We start from the raw sequence: 18,760 nt of genomic DNA, 5'->3' as shown, positions 1-18,760 counted from the left end.
TACCTTTTCCGGCTGCTAGAGGCTGCCTGTGTTCCTTGGCTCATGGCTTCTTCCTCCATCTTTCAAAAGATAACATTGCATCTCACTGGCTGTTCTTCTGTGGTCGTATCTCCCTCCCAACCAAAGCTGGGAAAGGGTCTCTCCTTTTAAGGATCTTTGTGATTACGTTGGGCCCACACGGAGAATTCAGGAAAATCTCCCCATCTCAGGATCTTGAACTTCGTCACACCAGCATAGTCTCTTTTGCCAAGGAGGGGAACATATTCACAGGTTCCCAGGATTAGGATGTGACATCTTTGAGGGCCATCCTTCTGCCTACTACATGTGTTCTTATTTATCTTCGCATAGATGCTTTAAAACAATCTGATATACAAATGAAAAGGGAATTTACACAAGAAACAGCCAGGCAGATAGTCTGCATTTCTCTGCTGGTATGTTAGCTCACCAGCTGGAAGTACCTAGAACAGAGACAAAGCCATTTTTGTATTTATAGTACATATTTTACTTTATTACGTAGCTCTTTTAAATTTTTTGTGGGAATAATGTACGAATTCATTAAATGGACCCAGAAAATTAGCTTAGCAAGTATTTTACTCTTAATGGTGAAGTCTTTTGCTCATGAGATGTTAAAATAAGGATTGTTTTTCATGACTTGATCCATAATCATAATTGTGAGAAAACTTACAGCTAAAACAATTTTGCAAAATTACAATGTCATACGGTTACTTTATTCCTTTGAATAATAACAAATACATAGCTTGATTAGAAAAATCTCAGATATAACTAACAGAAAGAGTGCAGGGCTCATGCATAATTATATTATGTAGTTATGTTAAAGTTGTTCACTTCTCATTTTTAAATTCTGAGATAGAAATATATAATATAAAGGAATACTGTTTCATGCACTGTTTTCTAACTGAAGATTTTCCTAATTTACTCCTTTTGTGCCTTTTTACAAGCTTCCATAGTGACTGTAATACACCTTGTCAATGCTGTAGTTGACACGGTGAATAAAGAAGGTACAGTCCTGATGTGTGTGCTTTGTGTTGTGTTTCAGTGACTGTGTCACTAGTGTAGTGTGCTTCTGCCTATTGTGTTATAAACAATCGTTTGTGGTTTTGAGGAGGCTGAGTACTTTTCTTTTGTGCAGGTGTGTATATTCATAATCCAGATACATTGCAAAAATGTTTTTATACATGTTATGTCTTTTTGTTACTTTTTGCTGTTCATGGTGAATTTACACAGACATCAGAAGTCACCCATAGGATGTTGAGAGCTTGCCTTTACATGCCACAATATTAAGAAATCTAAAAGTAATTCTAACTAAAAAAAAGTTGAATATAAAAAATCTTCTTCATGTGAACAGGAATAAAGCTAAATAACACACAGCTTTTATAATTACCTATCGCTGACTCGTTACTTTCAGATTTTCCCTTAGTATGATCAAGGAAAATGATAGAATGTGGCAAAAGGTGTATTTTCATATTTGGTTTAGTGAAAATCATTTAATATGAGGTTTTATCTGTTCAAAACTATAGGAAAGGGCATTGACCACTTCTCTTAAATTATTTTCCATTAGCCCTTTATTAGGGCACTGAAACTTGAGTAATCACATGCAGATTGCACAGGTAGTAGTTTTTAAACTATAAATCAGGTCTCCATGGAGGGCTTGTTAAAAGCCTCATTGTGGGGTCCAGCACTCAAGTTTTTGATTGAGTAGGTCTGGGTTGGGCCCTGAGAATCTGCATTTCTAAAAGTTCCCATTTAATTCTGATGTTACTGGTCCTGCGATCCTACTTTGAGAACTACGGGCATAGCCGGTCAGGAGTACATAAGGCTTAGGGGGTCCCTCTCTGCGAGGACACACATGTTGTCGGGATTGAAGTGGGAAGAAGGATGGTTTCGTGCCATATTTGATAGAGGGTGAGCGAGGGTGAGGTGTTGGTGTTTCTGATAACAGTTGCTGATGAGACTCGCACTTACTCTCCTGAGAACAAGTACCATGTCTTTGCTTGGTGAAGCAGAAATTAATCTCTATTTTGTCTAGTGAATATTAGTTTCTACATGATGAGAATTTTAGTATTTTCAATATTGATGGAGTTTAAAGAAGCAGAATTGAGACAGTTCTTTCATTGCAATCTCCTTCATTGAAAAATATTCTGGGGCATACCTAAGAAATAGAATTTAAAGCTGAAAGCTAGCTTAAATTTTAAGAATTCCTGAATGCCTATATAGGAACCAAGGTTGTCAGTCCTCTCTTTAAAAAGGAATTGCTACATTTTTAGGGGCCAGCCCAGTGGCGTAGTGGTTATGTTCAGTGCATTCCACTTCGGCGGCCTGGGTTTGCGGGTTCAGATCCCGCGTACAGGCCTACACCACTCGTCAGCCATGCTGTGGCGGCGACCCACATATAAAATAGAGGGGGACTGGCACGGATGTTAGCTCAGGGTGAATCTTGCTCAAGGATAAAACGAGGAAGATTGACAATAGATGTTAGCTCGGAGCTAATCTTCCTCAGCAGGAAAAAAAAAGGAATTACTACATATTTAGTTGACATTTAATTAAAATTCTGTAGATACATGGTAACTTAAATACTGGCTTATTCATTTTTTAGAACCACCAGTCTTTTCAGTTTTCGATTTAAATTTCTAGAAGAGAACCATCAATCAAATCTTATTTGTTCCAAATTACTTAATTACCTGGATTTTCAAGAACATTGTAGAATGCAGAGAAAGCCTTGGCCTTGTTGGGAAAATCACTAAAGTGGCTGTACTTCGACAATGACGACTACTTTCACAATAATAAGAATCATGATGATAGCTGACAGTTAGTGCTTAACCTGATTTATCTGATTTAATCCTCATAATAACTCTTAAGGGATTTCCACCCCCATTTCAAAGATAAGCACTTGAAGCTTAGCCAGGGTAAGCGGCCTACCCAGGGTCATATGATTCACATCTGCTTTTTCTGACTTCATGCTGGAGCTCTGTGTATAAAATAAGAACCCTGCTATTATAATTACGGGTGTGGGCTGGGCTGGGGGATAAGTACAGCTAATGGTCTCTCCAAGGGAAGGTGAACAATGTAAATAGAAAATCATATTCAAAGTGGGCAGGGTTTGGAGAGATACTCTTTAGTTATATATAAGTCTCTAAGTTCATTTGTGAATTTCTCTGAATTTAATGTACATTTGAAGGCTATGACGTGCTATAAAGTATGTGTGTGTGTGTTGTATAGCTTTAGATGTATTTGGATTATTACTTAAGTAACCTGATGCTACCAAGTCTTAGAAAAAATTATTTTGTAATATTGCTCAGTAACGTGAAGGTGTAATTTAAATTCCTCATCAATTTACCTTTTATCAGAGCCTGTAGACTTTATTTTAATTATTCCTAACAACATTGTGCGTTTTCAGGTTTAGATTGCCAGAAACAAGGAAAAGAAAGTAAAATAATGTTTGAGTTTCCTGGCAGTGTGTCTAGTTCATCATCAGTCATCTTTTTCCTCCACTCCGTGTACCATTTTATTTGTGCTGCGTAAATTTCCCAACCATTTGGAATTTTCATAGATAATGGCTTAAAGGCATGGTCCGTGGCTGACTGGGCCTTTGCACACAGTTTACATTGTATTATGTACTTATCTTGATTGCCTTTCAGCCGTCTCTCTGTTTTAATTATAAATGTTTTCTTTTCTCTCTACTCTGCCACCAAAAGAGTCTTTGGCTGCTCCTGACCTCAGCAAATCAAGAGGTGACTTATGCATGACAGTTGTTCCTTGATACTCACTAAAAATAAGTGGTAAAGATGTGCCCCCAGTGCTGACTTGCCTCACCCATTTGCTCTGTGGATGCTGCAGTAACTAAGTACATAGCTGTTTGTGCTCCGCATTCTAAACATGGATTGCCTCACCTTTTCCTGTCTGTCAAAGGATTTCAAAAACCCTAAGGGAAAACTCCAAATTGGGAGGTTTTTTTTTTTTTAGTAGTTATACTTTTATATAGTCTAAAATGATCCTTGGTCCTTTTAAAAGTAACGAACATGCATTATTGTCGTCTATCAAAAATTGTGTTATATTTTTCAATGTTTGATTGCATTTTGCTTGATTTGGAGGCATGCTTTGGTATATAGCTGTATTAACACAGTTCGTTGTTTTACATAGGGCTAATAAAAATAGCATAATTTTTAATACTATGCTTATTGCATTATTATAAAGGAAATTGATTTCTTTGTGTGTGTGTAGGGAAGACTGGCCCTGAGCTAACATCCGTTGCCAATGTTCTTCTTTTTGCTTGAGGAAGATTTGCCCTGAGCTAATATTTGTGCCTGTCTTCCTCTGTTTTGTATATGGGACGCCCCCCACAGCATGGCTTGGTGAGCGGTGTGTGGGTCCACGCCTGGGGTCCAAACCTACTAACCCCAGGCCACCGAAGCGGAGCGCGTGTACTTAACCACTATGCCACCAGGCTTGCCCCAGGAAATTGATTTTTTAAAATTTAGCATGATAAGATTCTGTTATGTTAAAGCATTGCATTAATTAGTATTTTTTTAATGATAAGTAGTGCAGATCAAGTGACATTTGATATTGTACTAAATAGAGACTTTTCCTTTCTGAAAAGACAAAACTTCTTTCCTGATGTCCTAAAATTGAACTCTAATCCTCTTCTTCCTATAGAGCAGTGGGTTCTAAATTACATAAGGAAAGCTGCAAGGATGATTGGAATCGTTTGTAGAAAAGTGCATGTCATTTCCATGCTAGCATACTGCTTCTGTTAAAACTCTTCTTGTTTCTTTGAATGTTAAATACTTGCATAAAACTCTTAAGTCCACATTTTAGAAATAGAGCCTCCCAGAGGTTCTCAAAGCTGGGTAGGGGCGGGGGGATGTCTTCAAAGCAAAGACCGAGGGTTTCCAAAGTGACAAACCTCTGTGTGCGTGAATGCCTTTGCACCTTTGTGTGTTTGACACGCTGAGCTCTTCTCCATGGCACAGATGCTTGGGGAACACACACTGAAATCTCTTGTTTTCTTTTCTACCAAGGGTACCACTGGGATACATCGGATTGGATGCCAAGTGTTCCTCTTCCGGATATACAGGAATTCCCCAATTACGAGGTTATTGACGAGCAGACACCTCTGTACTCAGCAGATCCCAGTGCCATCGACACAGACTATTACCCTGGAGGCTACGACATTGAAAGCGATTTTCCACCACCACCAGAAGACTTCCCCGCGCCTGACGAACTACCACCGTTACCTCCAGAATTCAGTGATCAGTTCGAATCCATCCATCCTCCGAGAGACATGCCCGCTGCAGGTAGTTTAGGTTCTTCCTCGAGAAACCGGCAGAGGTTCAACTTGCATCAGTATCTGCCCAACTTCTATCCCGTCGACATGTCTGAACCTCACAAAACAGGCACTGGTGAGACTGGTCCCTGTAGAGAACCCTACACCGCTTACCCTCCAGGGTATCAAAGAAACTTTGAGGCCCCCACTGTAGAAAACATGCCCATGTCTGTGTATGCCCCCACAGCTTCCTGCTCTGATGTGTCAGCCTGCTGTGAAGTGGAGTCTGAGGTCATGATGAGTGACTACGAGAGTGGAGACGATGGCCACTTCGAAGAGGTGACAGTTCCTCCACTAGATTCACAACAGCACACACAAGTCTGACACTCAGACTCCCCCCAAAGTGCCTGGACTTGAATGAACCTAGAGATGATATAAATGACCTTCTGCATTGTTCTCTGCAGCAGTGCTTATGCGCTTCTTTTCGGTGAGCTGACCTGGGCATGGCTGCACTGAATCACGCGCCTTCTGACATGTTAGCCATTTCCAATGTCCTAACCTACTGTAATTGGATGCCACTTACATTGGCTGTGCCATTTCTGAACATCTTTTTGTATTTACATTTGTGTTAAAATAATGCAATGAAGATCAGTCCTACCATCTTGTTAGCGTGATCCATATATTTATATAGATTTGATTATTTTAATTTTCCTGTGTTTTTCCCTTTTTTTTTGTAAATTTTATGTACAGATTTGATTTTTCATAGTTTTAACTAGATTCTCAAAATCTTTCATGCATTTGTTTTTGACCGAGTTTTGGTGGTGTCGGTATCATTAGCTAGCACCCTGATTTTTTTAATATAACCAAAGTTTCACTCTCTGTTCTGTTCCACCGAAGTATGACATTTCATTAATACATTTCCTTATAGTCATTCATTTTAGCTGTACATAGGATGAGGAACGATCTGATACACGAACATGTCTTAAATGGGTTGCTGTATTTTAGAATTATAAACATTTTTCATTATTGGAAAGTGTAATGCATACCTGTTTAGAACCAAAACCGCCATGACACAGTTTTTATAGTGTCTGTATATTTGTGATGCAATGGTCTTGTAAAGGTTTTTACTGAAAATTACCATTAGCCAGTCTTTCTTACTGACAATAAATTATTAATAAAATACTTTAGCTTTATTGCCTATTTTTCCTCCATATTTATACTCCTATTCAAGAGTTGGCTCATGAATTGAGAAAGAAAGATGGATGGATGAATGGAAGGATGGATATTAATATAGCGTTTTGTGGCTTAAATGTGGAAAATCTTTTTGCAGTTGGCAAAACCAGCCTATACCTACTGATGTAGCCACTAGGTGGCAATCCATGGCTACTTGATACTGCTCAGAACTATAGGTAGAAAGGTAGACAGTGCTCTTCTATATAATAAATATTTTCTAACTAAAACTTCAAGAAAATTTACCTTGTACATTTTTTATTTTATTACTATTTCTTGCCAATAATTTAAATGCTTCTATGGTTTTCACCTATGATTTATATCAGAAATAAAGTCTTTATGAATCATTTTATCTTTCTGTTGTCAAAGAACATGTCATACTTCTATATGATTTCATGTGAAATCCAGAAGCTATTTTCCATGTGTATTTGTACAGTCAAAATCCATCCCTCCATCCAACACTATAACTATCCAGTCACTGTGATAGGAATTACAGAGAATCAAGCATTCTCAGGACTTGGGAAAGCCACTTTTTCCCTTTCAGTAAGTGCCTTCTTTATTTTATCAAATGATGTATATATATATATATATATATACACACACACAGTTTAAACATCAGAGAGAGCTCAAAGACGTATAACAAACCAGCAAACTCATGCAGTCTGCTGTCAACACTTAACAACACTTCACGCTTTCTCCTTTTTACTTTCATGTTTTTAAGTGTATATATTGTTATTTCTTAAGTCACTAATTTTAGGAATTGCCCATGGACTCAGTATGATGATAGAGGAAGACCATATAACTTAACAAACCTCCATTACTCTTATCCTCCCATTAGTTACAGCATAATTTTTGGGTTAATCTATATATAGTGTTTTCATTGTTTTGATGATGTAAATATTCATTGAGCTAAGTAGTATATGATATTTATTTCCATCTACTTTGCAACTTTCTCCTTTTCTTAACCAATTGCCTTAATTTTTCTTTTACTTTTTTTTAGAAATGTGTGACTATTTCATTAATGTATTCAGAAAATATTTTTGGTCACCTACCACGTGTTCACCTATGTGAACAGACAGACAAAAATTCCCGGCCTTTTTGGGGTTTACATGATGGGGAGGGCGGGGGGCAGGAGGAGAGGGTCAATAAATAAAATACATAGCGCTATATGGAGTGATGAGTACTCAAGAGAAAAATTGGTATTTGGGGAGGAATATGTGTGATGGGGTGGGGGTGGAAGGTTAAAATTTCGATAAGGTGGAAGACCTGCATGACAAGCTGGCATTTGAATAAAAACCTGAAGTTGATAAGGGAGAATGCCATGTGGCTACCTGGGGAATGAGCATTCCAGGCAGAGAGCACAGCTAGTATAAGGGCCCCAAGGCTGGAAAGTCAAAGAAAAGAGGGAGACAGTTTTGTACATTGCTTCTTAGTGCGTGGTTGAAACTATTAGACAATCCTTAGCGATAGCTGTAGGTCTTTTCTTTGGAGAATCGCAGTTTCTCCAGAGGAGGGACTTCCTGTTTCCTGCTTGGGAAATATCGTTGTTCTTTTAAGAGTTGGCTAGATAGGAGGACTGGCGATTTTTTCGTACACTTACTCCCCCAGCTCTCGGGTCTGGGAACGTCCTGCCGCCTTCTCTTTGCCTATCGTCGCCGAGACTGCTCAGGATAGAGCTCAGAGTCTGGGGTCTGACAACTCGTGTACAACTAAAACAGACAGCACCCCTGGTATTCACCCCTTTTGGCGACCACTTTCCGGTGTGCATAACAAGTCGCTGTTGCCCTCTGCAGACTATGAGGTCTGAGTCCTTCCCTGCTAAGGCGCCATTTCTCATTCCTCCACCTGCCGTCCAGCTTCACGTGCTACAGGGTGGTCTACAGGCCACAGGGTGGTCTACAGTTAAGTAAACCTCTTACTTGCATTGAAAATGGAGCTGCTTTTTAACTTTTTCCCCTTTCCCTGTTTTGGATTTTCAAGAGAAGAAATTGGGAGGAAATATAATACTCTGTCATCTTAAACTTAATATGCTCTTAACCGCTGATTTCCAGTGTTTAGAACATTGGTATATTAGTTTCCTATTGCTCATAGCAAATTACCGTCAACTTAGTGGTCTGGAGATCAGAAGCCCCGTCATGGCCTGGCTGGGTTCTCTGCTCAGAGTCTCACTAGGCTGAAATCCAGTCGTCAGCTGGGCTGTGGTCTCACCTGAGGCTTGGGGTCAGCGTCCAGGCTCACATAGTTGCAGGCAGGATTCAGTTCTTTGGGATTATAGAACTGAGATCCCGTTTTCTTGGTAGCTATAGGGCTGAATTTCTACCTTCTCACTAGCTACCTCGCTGTCTCGACAGCTTCTAATTCATGTTGTAGCTACTTGGCCCTTGCACAACATAGTAGCTTACGTCTTCAGAGCCAGTAGGAGAATTTCCCTCCTGCTTGCAATCTCTCTGAACTCAGGAAGGGCCCATTCCTCTTTCAAGGACTCACCTGATTAGGTCAGGCCTACTCGGGATAATCTCCCTTTTGATTAACTAAAAGTCAACAGATTAGTAACCTAATCATGGGAATTCCCGTCATATTCATGAGTCTCGGGTAAACTATGTACCCAAGAGGGTGGCATCTTAGATGTCTACCTACCACAATTGGCTCTATTTGGTGGTGGTTTTATTTTTACAATACTTTGACCTAAAATATGATACAGACCACATTTTAAACTGAAGACTATTTGCTTTTTATTTTATTTTTTAAATATATAGCATCATCTTGAACTAATTGGAAATGACTTAACAGTTTACCTTAGGTCTCAAAACAGTTACTTTGACATAAAACAAACTGTATGAATTAGCACTGAACACTTTGATGGCAGAAGAATCCAAGCAACCACGTAGAAGTAGTATGGGCTTGTCATTTTTTTTTTCCTAAAGACCTTTTATTTCCATATCCCTTGATAGGCAGAAGTCAGGGACCGTCAATTTCCCCTAACTAGATCTCACTTTCACAGTATGTTTGATGTCCATTTAAAATTCCCTTAGAAACTCAGGTGCCTTAGAAAATTCCAGCACTTCTTCAGTGTTTTTGGCACTTAAATGTCATATTCACCTGGATTCTGTGTTTTATATAAGTAGTATATTTGTATTTGAAGACCACTTAGTATTTGTCACAGTCTGTATCTGCTACTCTTGGAAATTATGGTTCAGTTTAAAAGGAAAGAGATTTACAGGTTAAATATCCATTAGGGAAAAAAATGCTAGTAAGAAAATTTTGAACTTTAAAATTTTGATTTCTGACTTTATTTTTCTTAACCCTACCTCTAAAATTTAGATTCGTGTGTGTGCATGTGTGATGAGAAGAGTAGGTTTACTTTAGGTGATCGTGCTTGTCACATTCATTTTTATCATAGAGTGTGCGGAGAAAAGCGAGCGCGAGAGGCTTTCCTAGTCCCAAAAGACATCAAGGGCCTTTCCAGAAGCTGTGTTCGTTTTTTGGGGTTGCTTTTAAGCTGTAAAGGCAAGAAACTGGCCACCTAAGTCTTCATATACCTTCCCAAAGAAACTATGCATTAGCCTAGGAAAAGGAGGATTAATTAATTCTAAATATATTGTAATTGAAGAAGGGTGCACCGAGGACACTCACTGTTAATATGAGTAATATGAATTCAAAAGCTTTTGTTTATTCCTTTGAATGAAAATACTAGATTAAGCTGTAGGAAATCAGTGCTTTGAATTGCCAAAATGACTCATCGTAGAATTTTGCCTACTGTTATTTCCTGGTAATTAAGAGACAAATTATCAGGTTATCAATGGAGATTGGGAGAGCTTTGGCTATTTGAGCTCTTTTCCTGGTGAGTCTGCGAGTGTCTGGAAACATGGCCACAGGAAGGAGACGGGCAGGGGTGTGTGACGCGTGCCAGGAAGAGGCCGCTCTGCTCGATACCGCAAGCCTCCTATTTCGAGGGAGCTTTCACAAGTTGGACATGAATAACTTGATGACCGTGATAACATGACCATTAGCATGCATGGCTGCTTGTTCAAGTCGGTGGTAAATTAAGACAAGAATATTGCTGATAGAGGGTTCCTTCTCTCATGCAACCTATTTGCGTGCATTAAACTAGAGGGTTTATGGGTGCATTCATTCATGCGCCCATCTAACAAATCTTCATTGAACTACTACCAGCCAGACACTGCCAGGCTCTAGAGACACTCCCTGATGTCTCTCTTCTTGGTTTCCTCTACTAATTCTGGGATCATTCTCTTATTAAGCAGAATTGTTCAAATTTTTTCTTTAATGTTTTAAGACTTCTAAACATATGCCTTATAACAGACTGGAAATGTGCTTGTTGCACTTAATGATTAATAAATTCCAAAAGAGAGGGAAACACCAGCTTCCCTCCAATGCTGCCTTTTAGCATTTCTGCTTCCAGTGGGTGATGCAGAACCAGCTCCGATAGTGGGCTCTCCAGACAAGCACATGGATTCAAGACAGTGCCCTTTCTAGATCTTTCATGATGACAATCCCAGTCATATATGGTTTATTTCTGCTCAAATCATTGTTACCGCACAAAGGGCACGATCTGCTCTCCACAAGACAAAAGCCAATTGTCAAGAGGCAAGATAGTGACACAGAAAGAGTATTTTATTACAGTTTGCTAGCAAGAGGGAAGATGGCCGACTAATGCCTGAAAGAACCATCTTAAGGGGGCACAAAATCTTAGAGCAGTTATATAGGCTGGTGGATTATAGGGGATGGGGTTAAGAATATTGACCCTTGGGTGTTAGAGACTGGGAGTCGCCACACCAGATCTTTCAGTTTTCACTGATGATGGCTATCAGCATAGACTCTCTGTTCAGGGGTCATCACATTCCTAAGGAACTCAAAAGAACAAAGTTATCATCTTATCGCAGCTGGGAGGTACATGCACAAGCAGGGGTTGTAAAATCTACAGAGCAGTGAGATCACCTTGAGGGTGCATGTCAGCTGGGTTAGTTAGTCAGAGGTCATTCAAAGTTACAATAGGGTTTCTTTTCTACAATATGGCTTCCCTCATGTCAACCTTGTCTTGAGCCGGTATCATCATCACCAGATAACATTGTAACAGCCAGCTGGCCTCTTCATTTGGTCATTCACCTGCATAAGAAGAAAGTCTTTTGAAATTCTGTATATATTTTAATTTAAAAAAACCATAAAAGATATCTATACTGTATTCCTAAATATGTGATTGACAGGCATACAGAATAGAAACTAAATGATCACCTCAGACACATTTTCTTAAGATTTCTGGAATACAATCAATCCAACGTTTTAAAATGCTCACTCTATAAATCATATTTTTATTTCTATTTTTTTGGTTTAAAAAAGTAAAAGTTTTTGAAAAAGTACAGGATTATAATTCTATCGACCAGAAAAAAATACATGATCATTTTGTGTGTAGAATCTGATTTTATTTTCTGAGAGCACTACCTAAGTTTGGTTTACAAACTTGGTGTCATGTATCCACTTTTGCACCTGCTTTTCCCACTTTACAGTATAAATGATCCTTTTTAGACAATGCCTTTTTAAAGAGCTGCCTAATATTTCATAGTATGGGTTTATAACGTTATTTATTTTGCTACTTTTAAGATATTTTCAATTTTCATGGCAATTCCAACATTAACATCTTTGTATATTCATTTTTGCTCCTCTTCAGGACAGATTTCTAGATATGAGGATTATTTGTTTTCAAAGTATTGCATATAAGGTAACAAAATTCTAGAACTACGACAACAGAAAAGTTGGAACTTCTGTGGGCATTGTGCTAATATCTCCTTACCATTGAGGCGATCTTCTGCTGCGATATTTCTATGAACATGTTTTCCCCTGCCTTTTCCACGTCACGGCATATGCAGAAGATGGTAATATTTTTACGGCACAGTGGCATGAAGATACTAGGCTGCTCTAAACCAGAGCTTCCAATTGTGTATTGTGATGCTCCGGCTCTTCCCAGCTGCTCAGAGGGCTGGAGGGTCAACATCTCTGTGCAAGGGAGCTCTTGGTATAGAGAACTCTGGATAATTCTGCTCTCTTTTCTCTTCCTGTGAATTTCTTTCTATGAAAAATGGAGTTTAGATAAGAACCAGATCATCTTTGTAAAATTATCTTTAATTTCGATTCGATTTTCAGTGACTTTCATATACATGTAATGTTTATGTTTGTAATCTATCAGACCTAGAAAACTATCCCAACCCCCATCCACCACCCCCCGTCTTTCTTTAGCTGATGGGCTCCCGGTTAGCTGCCAACTCTCCCTTCATCCAGCCTGCTGAATCTGGTCAATAACCTTCTGAAGGTCAATGCGGGCGGCTCTTTCTCTTTTGCAGACTGGCATTCCGTGTACTTTCTGATTGCTCTTCGTCAAAGGCATTATGTTTCATTTCAATTAGGGTACCAGCTGAGAGAGAGAGTTGTCTGTCAGAATTTAATTTCCTCACTAGCAGTTGACTGCCATTACCGCAAACAGAAGGAACCACCGGAAAAGAAGGGCAAGTATTTTTTTTTCCAAGAAAACCTCTGCTTGTGTGAACACTTAGGTAAGTAATGCCCTTGTCACTGTGCTGTTAGCAAGTGTGGCTGTATAAGAGGCTACATTTTCAAATGATGCTAGACATAGAGGAGAAAGAAAAATCGTAACATTTGAATGAAAATGTCATTGGACCAAATATATCTTGTAAAGAGCTAATAGCGCAGCAGAGTCTCCATAAAAGAGATGATAAATATGAACTCAGTGATTCTAAAGCAAAGCCGTGATCAGTTATCTCAAGGGGGAAAATGGAGTTCTCAAAACGTCTGATGATATTGCTTCACTTCATTTTAATGTTTATGGGTTCTACCAAACGGTTTTAGGAAAAGGGGAGAGTATAGGAAAAGGAACAAATTATCTACACAGAGTGGGTATCAACCCCTTACACCTGTCAAGGACTTAGAAGCACAGATCCACTTCTTTGCCAGATTTGAAATGTTAGCCCCCCTGCAAATTAGGGTTATAAACAGACATTTTTTAAATGATGCTCTTGTTTCATGATTTGTGTTTTTCAATTTTTACCTTAAATGAGTATTTTTCTCTTCTTTCAAAGGTAAGTATACTTTAAAATAGATATTTTAAATGAGGTTGGACAAAATAAAATCTTATCCATAAACCTTATTAAAAACACCAATTCCTTTAATTAAACAATGCTCAAAATGCCAAAGGTTCTCCAACTAAAAGCTTCTATTGGATTGAGATTGTTTTTAATAATAATAGATAGTCTAAAATGCTGAGTTTTCACTTCTAATGGGGATATTCACAAAATTTAAAAATGGCCAGGAGTCACTGAAACTATGGTTCCTACCTTTAATTTCTAGGCCTTAATTTTAAATCATACCATGCTTCTGGAGATATCCTCACACTGAATGACAGGGCTAGATTTGTTTTTTACTAGAATAACAACAACAAACACTGTTGAGGCTACGCATCACGCTTTATTCTCTGAGCTTTAGCTGCATAATCCTTACAACTACAGTGTGGCAGAGTATCTATTATTGGCATCAGCCCCATTTTATAAAGAGAAACTGAGACATTTGTCCATGATGACAAAGCTGGCAGGTGGTAAAGCCCCATTCAACCTTGGGGATCTGACACCAGAGCCCACTCTCTTTGCCAAGACCTTCTGCTGCACCTGGCAGAAGTGCTGCTTCACTCGGGTGGGACATTCCATGACCAGACTGGACAGTAGCCCACAGCCCTGCTCAGGTAGCTGTGCAAGCTTCAGGTTCAGTTTATGTCATGGACCAAAGTTCAGTCCATTCTAACTCTGTTGGCAGGAGGGCTGCTTTTTAAAGCCATGGCCCCTAAGGTATGCTCTCAAACGCCCATGCCTTCAGGCGTCAGTGGCAGGTAGAGATTGATGGCTTTTGAGCCACAGACCTGAGTTCAAAATTTTGCCTCATCACTTATTAGCTATATGATGTTGAGCCAACTACTTAACATCGTTTCCTCAGCTGAAAAGGAGGTAGGCTAAGACCCCAGAGGAGTTGTGTGGAATCAATATTAATAATCTGAATTAGAGTGGTTCTTATTGAGAGCGACGGAGGTGCATAGAAGCCAATACTATGGCACTAGCTTTTGAGAGAAGAAAGAGCTTCATTGCCAGGTTGACCAGCAGGGATACAGGAGGCAGAGCTCAAATCTCTCTCTCCGAGGTGAGGTGAAGTGGGGACAGACTTTTAAGGAGTTGGGAGTGGGAGTGGTTATGCAAAATACTAGCTTGGCGGAGTCTGATTGGCTGGTGGGAGTGGAAGGGTCTTATAAGTCTAGTATGCTACAAATCAAGGGACCCCTGGCTTCTTATTAGGTTCTCTGTGCTGGTTTCCCATCACACTGAGTTCCGTAGCTAGGGACCTTTTGGTTGTGGCGGTGCTCAAGGTCATCTGAGGACAAGTTTCCACTCTTCCGCATGTGCTGTCTGCGCTGAGATTCAGTGGGAACACAAGTGGCTCCTAGAGGATCACCAAGCAGCAATCCAATGGCCCTTCCTCGAGCGTGATACTGCCCTGCCATGCTCCCACACTCATCTCTGAAGAAAAGAGCTTATAAAACGTTTGAGAAAGATAGGTGGACCAATGGGTACTGAGGCGGTTTCAGAATGTCACGCTGCAAATCAGTGTTGAGACTGAAATTCAAAGTCCTGACTCTGGCCTCCAGGCTTTGTCTCACAGACCTCCTTTCTGAACAGTGTCTCGTGAAGTGAACCAAACAGCACAAGGGCAGAGCCCCTCACATCAGCAGTTTTGGCACAAAGTAGATGTTCAATAAATGCTTTATTTGTTGGTACTATTTTCTCCCTCACTCCCATTCCAATCTTCAAATATGCATTTTATTAGTTTATTATTTAAAATAATGTATTCTAAGAAAGTTTAGTTTTCTAAGTGCCCTTACAGAACATGCTACAATTCAAAAAAGTTTCTTAAACTACTAGTCTAGATCATTTGACTAATTGGCTCTAATCCAGAAGAGCTTTGGATATTTGAATCCTTGTTGGTATCTGCCAATTCCGTGCATTCAGCGCTGGGGACTTCATACAATGTGGGTGCAATGAAATCTCAAGTTGCTACTATTGCAGTTCATTTATCCAAAAATTATTTCTGAGTATCTACTATAGTCAATGAATGCCAGAAGCATTTTGTTTGCCATTAGGTGAAGGATTAACAAGATTAAGTCCCTGCCCTTTACGGGGAATAAGACGGGAGCGTTCAGGGTCAAGTTCACAGTTTCCTACCCTGTGCCCTCTCATTCTCCCACCGTGCTTCATTTAACAAAGTAAAAATAATACTCTCCATTTCATCTCGGCTCCAACTGCTGGTGCTCTTGAGGCTGAGCTGCCCGTCCTCACTCTGCCTCTCATCTCATTCATTCATTCATTCTTGTATGCACTGAGTTCAATTTATTTTGTGGGTTGCATTAATAAATATTTGTTTAGCCTCTACCCTTTGCTACACCCTGGCACATAAAAGCGAACAAATCTTGCTTATGAGCAGTCATGGCCTTTGACTGAGAAAAAATTTTTCAGTGTGATCAAGTTGTGTGCTATGAAGCAACGCATATAGTAAAAAGTGACCCATGATGTTTAGCGCTCTTTTTTGCCAATGCCTAAATAGCTCTAGCATATGTTAATGCTGAAATAACAGTTACAGGTGTGGAGTAACAGAGAATAAATCAAAATTAGAAAGTTTTCCTAATTACTTATGAGTTTTCTACATGTTAACTCGCAACTAAAGCAGCGTGATTCTGATTCAGTCCTGCGTATCTGTAGAACCTTGGCAGTGGCGGTAACTGGGGGACCAGGGAATTATTTGTAAGTAATTTGCAGTTAAAAGGTCTCCCCTCATGGATCGCTGAGGCTCGTACTCCTTCACGAAAGGAAATATGAACACAGAGTGCAATCTCTTATCCTTCAGTCAACATGTGTAGTGGAGGCAAGGTTGACGTGCCCTCCAGCTGGGAATGTTAATGCCATCAGAGAGGTGGGACGGGAACTTTGCCTGTGTCGCTGTTAAATCATTGGTAACCTGTGAAAGCATTTGCATATGGTGAGCTCCATTTATGAGTGTCCTTCCTCAGTACACACACACACACACACACACACACACACACACTGCCATTTCAGATGCTTTGTGTGTGTGTGGTAAAACCTCTTATTTACACAATCAAGCTTCCTGGGTTACTGATGTTCTGACTTGCTGAAATTTCTCAGATGCGCTCAGTAAATATTTGCTATGAAATCGCTCATGGAGTGCAAGCCCGGGTCCTCATACAAGCTGGTGGCGGCCCTCCTGGAGAAACAGGATTCCTATTAGATCAAATAGACTGAAGTCTGTAACTAGGGTTTAAGATAAGGTCTTAGCCCCGTGAGAGAGGAACTCGTGGCTCATATTCAGTGTTACACTGAGGAGCAACCAAGCTGATCAAACCCTTGACAAGTCTCTGCTGCTTTAAGCATCAGGAAAATTCTTGGTGACCATTGGCTGTCGGGATTTTTGTTTGCCTGTGTTTGCTTACATTCTACTTTACCATCATTTCATTTGAGTATAGCAGACCATATTGAAATTTATATCTTTGGTTGAAGCACCTTCTCCCTAGATGACAGAAAAAAATGAGAGGTGTTTTCATGTATTTGTCTATGTTTGATAATTTTTTTGTGGGGCAGTGTGCACATTTATGAAGAAATTAATGAGGTAATTTCTCACCTTTACTTGAAAAACAGATCCCTCTCTACCGTCTACACTGACACACGAAGTTCCCTGTCCTTCTGTGTCAACCTTACTCCTTTCCCTGCACGATTGATAATGACATTCCCCAAGGTTATTGTTTTGAAATGGCACCATGCTCATCTTTTCTGATTTTCCAAATCCTTATATATTCCAACAATTTGAGGGAAAGTTTCCTCAATTTTTTCAGTTTTAGGCGGCTTTTCACTTCATCTTTGCTTTTAGAAATATTGTTATAATACATAGTTTGGAACTTAATCATAAATTCACTGGCATTTTTTTTCCCCCAAGTTCTCAACTTGCCTTCCAAAGACCCCCAAGAGACGTACAAAAAGCACTGTGATTCCAAGTGTAGCTATTCTCATGGGGTCAGCCGGGGTGCATTTTATAACCGCCACCACAGTGCGTACGGTAGGTACATCACTAAACCGCTTTTGTCATGTATTTTTACGCACATCAACAAGAAAATTGAAACTATTCCTAATATTTCTTGAACTATTCATTTTCTTCCGTAAGCAATATTTTACTTGGAATAGTATGAAATGAAACATTGTGAGTAATATTAATGAATATTAAAAGATTGTTTTATAGTATATTTAGCTCTTGAAATTAAGATACATATATATTTAGTGAAAACATATATACGCTAAATAAAATTTAAATTCTTAAACTTATTGTTTTACATCTTCCAGTGTACCTAATGTAACATTCTTCTTAAAACAGGCAAACAAATAAAATCCATATTAACTAACCTAATAATGCAACATAAAAATTCTTTGAGTGAAAAATATATTTTCTCCTTCTTGCTATTGACTGGAGAAATAAATATAGAGAAAATGTCTCATGACTTGAGGGTGACAAATGCATTAAAAATCCATTAGTCTGACAAATTAGAAGTTTCCAAATATGATGAAAGACATAATTTCATAGAAATTGTATTGTCCTAAAGCCACTAAACAATAATGGATTCGCTTATTTCTCTCACTTTATTCAACAAATAATTGTTGGTGTCTACTGTATGCCAGATACTGTGTTCAGTACTGGGGATGCAACCACCAACAGGCCACAACCCCAGCTTCAGAGTCCTGTGGTGGGATTCCAACAAGGAAACAGAGGTACAGTATGGCAGGGGGTGAGTGCTAGGAAAGGACATCCAGGGAACTGGAGGAGGACGAAGGAGAAAAGCAAACTAAGACTTGGGGATGACCTCATAGCGAGACTGGAGTGATTCCAGAGAAGGGGTGTTTCATGCAGAGGAACAGTTGGGAAAACTGGGAGGAAGAGGGAAATATGATGTTTGTAGAACTAGAGAAAGCTCATGGGATTGGAGCAGGTGCCCTGGGTAAGGAAAATGATGGTGAGGAAGGACAAGGCTAGAAAGGCAAAGTTATGGAAGGCCTTGGAAAACTTGGAATTGGCTTGATTCCAAGGAGCAATGGACAGCCATTGAAGGGTTGTATGTATGTATGTATG

The 18,760-nt window shown here is 39.5% G+C and overlaps 1 protein-coding gene across 4 annotated transcripts in view; it reads left to right on the top strand.

Annotated features, from left to right (window-relative positions):
* Positions 1-6,474, top strand: part of FAT1 (FAT atypical cadherin 1) — a 131,826-nt gene extending 125,352 nt beyond the window's left edge. For 3 of the 4 annotated variants that reach the window (XM_058525019.1, XM_058525020.1, XM_058525021.1), the window contains one exon: positions 5,037-6,474. In XM_058525019.1, the coding sequence (XP_058381002.1) occupies positions 5,037-5,665 (629 nt within the window). In that variant the 3' untranslated portion in view covers positions 5,666-6,474. Of the gene's footprint in view, positions 1-3,713; positions 3,936-5,036 lie in introns of those variants that run through there. The other variant, XM_058525022.1, reaches the window with a different exon arrangement.
* Positions 6,475-18,760: the final 12,286 nt, after the last annotated feature.

Source organism: Diceros bicornis, chromosome 29 (genome assembly GCF_020826845.1).
Source record: "Diceros bicornis minor isolate mBicDic1 chromosome 29, mDicBic1.mat.cur, whole genome shotgun sequence".
Taxonomy (NCBI): Eukaryota; Metazoa; Chordata; class Mammalia; order Perissodactyla; family Rhinocerotidae; genus Diceros; species Diceros bicornis.
The sequence above is the reverse complement of the archived record's forward strand: the minus strand, read 5'-3'. Positions and strand labels throughout refer to the sequence as shown.